This window comes from Megalops cyprinoides, chromosome 2 (genome assembly GCF_013368585.1).
Source record: "Megalops cyprinoides isolate fMegCyp1 chromosome 2, fMegCyp1.pri, whole genome shotgun sequence".
Taxonomy (NCBI): domain Eukaryota; kingdom Metazoa; phylum Chordata; class Actinopteri; order Elopiformes; family Megalopidae; genus Megalops; species Megalops cyprinoides.
The window spans coordinates 69,197,145-69,204,644 of NC_050584.1; the positions used below are offsets into that span (position 1 = coordinate 69,197,145).

The following is a 7,500-nucleotide window of genomic DNA, read 5'->3' on the forward strand; positions in this document are numbered from 1 at the left end:
GGACAGGTCAGTCCTCCACCGAACGCGTGTGTGTGTGTGCGCGTGTCTCTGTCTGTGTGTGTGTGTGTGTATTAGTGTGTGAGTGTGTGTGTGTGCTGGTCTTCTGTGTGTGTGTGTGTGTGGGTGTGTGTGCGCGTGTGTGTCTGTGTATGTGTGTGTGTGTGTGTGTGAGACAGTGTGTGTGTGTGTGTGTATGAGTGTGTGTGAGACAGTGTGCATGTGTGTGTGTGTGTGTGTGTGTGTGAGTGTGTGTGAGACAGTGTGTGTGTGTGTGTGTGTGTGTGTGTGTGTGTGTGAGACAGTGTATGTGTGTGTGTGTGAGTGTGTGTGTGTGTGTGTGAGTGTGTGTGTGTGTGTGTGTGTGTGTGAGACAGTGTGTGTGTGTGTGTGTGTGTGTGGGTGTGTGTGCGCGTGTGTGTCTGTGTATGTGTGTGAGTGTGTGTGAGACAGTGTGTGTGTGTGTGTGTGTGTGTGTGTGAGACAGTGTATGAGTGTGTGTGAGTGTGTGTGTGTGAGTGTGTGTGTGTGTGTGTGAGTGTGTGTGAGTGTGTGTGTGTGAGTGTGTGTGAGACAGTGTGTGTGTGTGTGTGTGTGTGTGAGACAGTGTATGCGTGTGTGTGAGTGTGTGTGTGTGAGTGTGTGTGTGTGTGTGTGTGTGTGAGTGTGTGTGTGTGTGTGTGTGTGTGTGTGTGTGTGAGTGTGTGTGTGTGAGACAGTGTGTGTGTGTCTTTGTGTGACAGGCATGTGTCAGTGTGGCCCTGTGCAGTGCTTCCTGGGTGTTCCTGCTGGAGCAGGGGGAGATTTATGTGCTGCCAGCCGGCTCCCTGCACCTGCTGCTGGGGCAGCCGTGACGCGGAGCCTGAGGCTTTCCGGCCTACACTGGAGCCACCCTGCACAGGGCCACGTTCCCCTCAGACCTCTCTCCTTCCGCAGGCTCGGGGTGGGGGGGTAATCCCCCTGTTTGGAGACAGGCCGGGGGAGGTGTGGGGGGGACGGTACTCACCCTATTAATTCAATTTGTGTCAGGAATCAGGAATGTGCTCAAATGGCTCTGCAGCTGCTGGGGGCTCCGTGGGTGAGAGACTGAACCCCCCCTCACCACCACTCCCTCTGCTCCACTTCTCTTCTCTTTCATCTGACTGAGAGAAAGTGTGTCTGAGCCTGTGTGTGTGTGTGTGTGTGTATGTGTGTTTGCACTCTTTATTGCCCAACACTCTCAGAAGTGAGCAAAGCTGAAATGACTCAATCTAGACAGTGTTGAATCAGGTGGTGAGGTGCAGTCTGCAGGACCAGGGTGGAGTAGCCCTGCAGGCACTGCGGCCCTCCAGGGTCTGGGGTTCACAATTCCATGCTGAAGAGCTGATACCCAGCAGACAGCAGCCCTCGCTCATCAGCCAGACGGGGAGGGGGAGGGGTGTGTCAGTCATGAGAAGCCACACCCCTCTGGGAACTCCACCAATTAGGCCCCTCCCACCTGTGTCCCTGCCTCCCTCGTTAGCACATCCGCGCAGCAGCATCTCCTTAATTACCTCGTTAGGACCAAACCTCGTTAAACCCTCAGCACTGTGACATCTCCCTGACCCTCTCTTCACCGCTGTCTGCACTGAGGCAGAAATGCACAAGGAGAGAATTCTTCCTTTGAATTCGGGGTGCAGAGGGGCGCTGAACGCCTCAAAAGCAATTATTTATCAGCGTCTGGCAGTTTTGCTTCCACAGAACACGCTGACGGCTCGGAGGCTGCAGTCTGACCGTGAGGAGCAGCGGCTGGCTGCACACTACAGCAAATATATCAGAACTGAGAACACATGGAACAAACCCGTCATATTACTGAGGTTCTACTGCAAATACGCACTCGGAAGCAAATAACAGCAACACACCCGCTGGCAGCTGACAGTAATTGAGGAGCTCGTAAACTCCTAACAGTTTTTTGGAAAACAATGAGGCTCTTAAATCAAAACCCGAAGAGTTAGCGGAGCAGAGGAACCGAGCAGAAAGGCTTTGAAACAGAACAACTGTACTCAGCGTTAGAGGAAGGTCGTAAATTAAAATTGGCAATCAGAGATAATCGGAATCACTTGGACTCCCCCGTTACTGATTATTACAGAGCAGGAGCACGTGGGCGGTGCAGAAAGGCTTGTGGGCCCAGAGGCATCTTTCATGAGATGCTAAAACACAGCAATGCCAAATTTCAACAAGCCCCACTTTCTGCTCCGCTCCGAGCGCAGGTCACTCCACTGACATCTGGAATCAAGGACTTCTAACCCCGGTTTTAAAAGTGGAGATACATTTGACCCCGACAATTACCCAGGCATCTGAATGAGCAGTAATCTGAGGGAACATTTGTAGCAGTATAATAAACACAAGATTACCAGACTTCCTGAACAAGCAAAGTATGCCAAGGAAAGGTCAGGTTGGCTCTTTAACAGATCAGTAAGTACCTGAGTCAGTTTCTCCCGGCATAGCCTCCTGGGAGAGCAGTTAGACCAGGCGAACTGAAAGCGTTGCTGCAGGAGTGAGCACGGTGTCAGAGCTGGCAGCAGACGAGATTTCTCGGGAGGGTGAGGCAGGGTTTCGCCGGCGAGTCCAGCGTTAATGAGCAGCAGTGAGTCACAGTGCCGGCCTGGCTGTCGCTGTTTTTAGATGGCCTAGGGTTGGCTCTGCTGGGGCTGTACTGTCAGACAGGGGACCCTGGCACCAAACCCGGAGTGCAGTGGAGGAGCTGAAGACCAGCGCTGGGTTTCTCACGCTCTGGCTTTTCGGTGTTGAGGGAAATGCATGTCTGCTGTGAGTCAGCACGGCTCCTTTCATTCCTCCAAACCTCAAGGAGTGGCCTGGCGTGGAGCCGGCTGGGGTCACCGCGAGGACGGGTCTGATGAGACACCCTCACAGACTGCGCTGTCCTGCCTGGGCGGGGCGGGGGCAGGGCCCGGGGCGGGGGGGCTTGGGGTAGAGATCTTCATCCCAGGCCTTTGACCTGCGTCAGACACCCCCTCTCCAAACGAGCAGGGAGGGTTGAGCTCTCCTCAGCATAAACAGTGATGCTGGTGCAGATTGCTTTGGTGTTCAGCTCTTTCCCAGTGACTCAGCTTGGGTGCTTAGCTCTTTTGTATTACCAAAGCTGTGAGGCCAGCTCCCTGTGAGAGACCTGTCTCAGACTGCAGGCCAGCTCACCGTGAGAGGCCGGTCTCAGACTGCAGGCGATAGTGAGGAGGGCGGGGGTGGCAACAGGTCTCCTCATGCCTCAGCTGAAACCCTGTGACCTCTGACCTCTGGCAGCTTAGCCAATAGCGTTGTGCCAAGAGGGACCTTTGGGGCATCCCTTTCAGCACCTTCCACAAAGCCTCCCTGTCCAGTGCAGAGCCCTCAGCTGCAGACCGCCCCCCCCCCCACCCCCCTAGGCACAGAGCTCCCCTGCCAGAGGGCGGAGAGCCAGCCAGCCGTGGGGGGCAACCCCCCCCCCCCCCGCCCCGCCATGGCTCCCCCAGACGGCCTGGCAGGTGAGGGCCAGCAGGGCATGAGCCAAGACTTTCCCAGTGATGACCAGCAGGAAAGAGACGTCATTCCAGGCATCAGAAATTACTCCGTGCTTCTCTTCCATAAAGCTTGAAGTCAGCACTCAAGTACAGTTAAATTTTGTCTCTAGACATTCATATCTGTGACTCCACCCAGTGTGCGAAGTGCAGGGTCTGCTTTCAGAGCAGGCCTGGAAAACACTCCTGGAAAACACACTGTAAAAACAACACCCTCCAATCGCTCTGAGGAACTCCAGGAAAGTTCAGGAAAAGTGAAAGTAAACCAAAATCCCAGATACAGTGACCTCACTCTCCATCACCAGGGACCCCTGATCTGGTGCCTCAGGCTGACCCTATCCCAGCATGCACTGCCTCGCCCTTTTCCTTCCCTTACTGACCATGCAGCTTTGGCTAGAATACAGCTGCTGCTGGTAACAGGCAGTACAGCCCATAACTGTGTGGAAGAAGGACCTGCTGCAGGAGTCTGCAGCTGCTCTGGCCTCTGCAGTTGCCTGTGTGTGGAAAGCCTGCACGTCCAAATGGCGGCAGTGATGGTTGAATCTATCTCTTATGACAGATTACCTGTGAGTGATGCTCCTCCTCCAGCTGCAGACACTTCCTGAATGTGCTCCTCTGTGCTCCCCCTTCCCACCCAGCTCTGAGACGACCGGCTAATTGTGCAGTTTGCACTGGCACGGGACATGTGAATGTCTTCTTTCAGTTCCAGTTTAAGAGAGAAACACACCTAGATAAACTCTGGATTAAATGCATATTTTTGTGAGAACTGTTTTTCTTTGGTGTTGCAGTTTGTTTGAAAAGAACCAGAACATGGTCTTGTAGTTTTGCATTATGATATAGGCCTCTGTTATGCAGGGTTCTGCTTATAACCCTCTGAATGTGACCTGAGACTTAAGCAACCAGGAAAGACAGTCATACAAAATATATGCAAGAAACACCTCCGGAAGCAGTGAATTAGTCCATCTTAAAAATTTGTTCCATAGGTTAAAAAATAACAGACACAATAGGCTTTCTGGAAGTAGGATTGAAGCAAGATTCAAGAAAGTCCTAGCTTTTCCATTAAGGAGGAGCATTAAAATAGGGATGGGTGTCTGGAAATAACAAAAAAGATTAGGAAGGTTACAAGCCCAAGGTCACAACGGAGAGCTAGACATTGAAGCAGAGGATATGGCAGAACCACGAACAGCGCAGACACCAAGGGCATGTTTCAGCTGGCCCTGGGGGAGTATAGCCATACTGTGAGTACAGTTACAACCCACTGGCACAATGGCTTCCACTGACTATTAAACCTGAAGAAATCTCAGCAGACGAATGAAGCTGCATGGCACTGCTGTGATGCAGGACATTATAGGTCAGTTAGTCTAACGCCCATTACATGAAAAATAAAAGGAGACTACCGTGAGTTTTACTAGTCTACCAACAGTTTTATTAGTCTACCAGCAGTTTTACTAGTCTACCATTAGTGTAAGTTCCAGCAGTCCTGTGGAAAGGCAGTGTGGTGTCAGATAGTCACCTGGTTTCCACAGAGAGGTCATGCTGTCACAGTCTGGATCTGCTTTGAAAAAGTTCCATGTTTTTGACCCAAATCAGGCTTATGAAATGCATTTAAAATTTCAGAAAGGTATCAACAGAGTGTCTCACCAGCAGTTACAGGGCCCTCTTTGAGTAGATTAAAAATAGGCTTCAGCATGCATGCAGAGAGACAGCACAGGTTTCTGGGAAATGGAGTTCCTGGCAGCGTCCCTGTGTCTCTGTGTTGATGCTGTGTCTCTGTGTCTCTGTGTCTCCTTGTGTTGCAGGCCGGCCGTGTCATGCAGTGCTGGAGTTTCTGGCTGGGACTGATTCTGGTGCCAGCAGCCTGCCTGCTGAAGGATGTGGCATTCAGAGCGTGAGTAACACACACACACACACACTTACACGCACACACTGTGGCTGTGCACACACCCTCTCACATACGCGCTGTGCGTTGGACCTGCAGGGGGCGCCGCACCTTCAGGAAGTCTCTGCTGGAGGAGGTGCAGGAGCTGGAGGCACGGGCGGTGGACCCGGGCGCAGCCGTGCTGAGGGACGCCAGCGGCCGCAGGTGAGGCCGGGGCTCGGGCAGGGCTGTGGGCGGGACTCGGGTGGGGCTGTGGGCGGGGCTCAGGCAGGGCTGTGGGCGTGGCTCGGGCAGGGCTGTGGGCGGGGCTCGGGCAGGGCTGTGGGCGGGGCTCGGGTGGGGCACGGGGACTGACTGAGGGAGAACACTAATCATATTCCTCCATATTCCTTATTCATATCAAATATATACAGCTTTGATTCTCATTAATCAGGTTATGTTACACAACTGTATTTTGGTGTGTGTGAGTGTGTGTTTGTGTTTGTGTGTGTGTGTGTGTGTGTGTGTGTTTGAGCTGTACATAGAGAATGGCTTTATGAGTAAGTGCACTAATGCTGAACCGTCTGCAGGAGAAAGGACACAGTTTGCTACACGTAACGTCTAATGCGCAGGTACCCGGGTTTGGAGTGATGCCTCTATCCCTCACCACATCCAGAGTGATTTTTCATCTGTATCATATTCTCATGACTCATCTCTCCTTCCCTCCCTCCCTCCATCTCTCCCATCCTCCCTCTCTTCATCCCTCCCTTTCTCCCTCCCTTCCTCCATCTCTTCCTCCCTCTGTGTTGGCTTTCCAGGCTGCCTTGAGTGCAGGTTGGCACTTCTGTAAGGATTGTCTTGTGATCTGTGCTGTGTGTCCTTCTTGTACAGTAGAGACTGTGATTGTGTCTCTTACTGTGTGTGTGTGTGTGTGTGTGTGTGTGTGTGTGTGTGTGGGAAAGAGGCAGATTCTTTGTGATCAGTGCTGTTTCCCTTGTGTGTGATAGACAGTAGATGTGTGTCTGTGTGACACTAGCAGCTCTGTAGGTTTGGTGTCTCCCTGTTTTGGACACACCCACTGACATGATGGGCAGGTTATTATAACTTCAGCTCATGCCCGTGAGGTTTCACTTCCTGTGAGGGGGGCGTTTAAACTCCACCTCCACACCCTTCACCAGAGCAACGCCAGCGTTTCACCTGCTGTCAGAGCAGAGAAATGTTACTGAGTGTGAGTGAACTGCAGTGCTGTTGACTGAGGGTCTTTCAGACTGTGAGGGTCAGATACAGAGAGAGACTCCAACACCAACCACACAAAACCAACCAGACAGTGAGTGTCTCCCTCTCTGACAGAGAGGGGGCCGGTCTGCAGCTGAGGGCTCTGCACTGGACAGGGAGGCTTTGTGGAAGGTGCTGAAAGGGATGCCCCAAAGGTCCCTCTTGGCACAACGCTGTTGGCTAACACTCTCCAGCCCAGACAAACCCCACTGCACACCAACATACTCTAGAACATTCACTCAGCTACAGTTCAACATGCACCCCTACAAACGAATAAACACGGAGAGGGGAACAGCCTGTATCAGAGGGAGGAACAATCTTTAGAGAGGGGAACAGCCTGTATTAGAGGGGGGAACAGTCTTTAGAGAGGGGAACAGCCTGTATTAGAGGGGGGAACAGTCTTTAGAGAGGGGAACAGCCTGTATTAGAGGAGGGAACAGTCTTTAGCAGAAGAGCAGGACCAGCCGGTTTCAGAGGGGCTGAAAGGGGTGTTGTTTTGGGAGGGAGACAGAGAGGAAGCCCTCTGTTCTGTTTGTCCTGGATCGACCTGCCAGGCCGTGAGCTGAGCGGTGGTGTGGTCCTCAGGAGAGGGGAGAGAGTAGAAAAACATACGCCTGTGAGGGATTGGGGGGAGCAGGGGAGCCCTGTTCCCGGAACATGTGGCATATCACTGTACCATGCACATCTGCGTAACACGGCCCTCACATGAAAGAGCCGGCAGGAGGGTGGGCGTGTCAGAGGAAGCGTGTGACTGTGTGCGAGTCCAGCGGGAGTAGGCAGAACGCAAGGCCTCTCAGGCCTCCCACACTCACTTTCAGCCTCTGCATCAAAGGTAAA

General features: G+C 52.8%; 1 protein-coding gene across 5 annotated transcripts in view; it reads left to right on the forward strand.

The window, feature by feature from the left end:
- atp8a2 (ATPase phospholipid transporting 8A2) overlaps positions 1 to 7,500 on the forward strand; it is an 80,974-nt gene that overhangs the window by 72,212 nt on the left and 1,262 nt on the right. For all 5 annotated transcript variants that reach the window (XM_036521997.1, XM_036521999.1, XM_036522001.1 and 2 more), the window contains 3 exons: positions 1 to 6; positions 5,330 to 5,418; positions 5,509 to 5,613. The exon at positions 1 to 6 is cut by the window's left edge and continues 102 nt beyond it. In XM_036521997.1, the coding sequence (XP_036377890.1) occupies positions 1 to 6; positions 5,330 to 5,418; positions 5,509 to 5,613 (200 nt within the window). The remainder of the gene's footprint in view (positions 7 to 5,329; positions 5,419 to 5,508; positions 5,614 to 7,500) is intronic.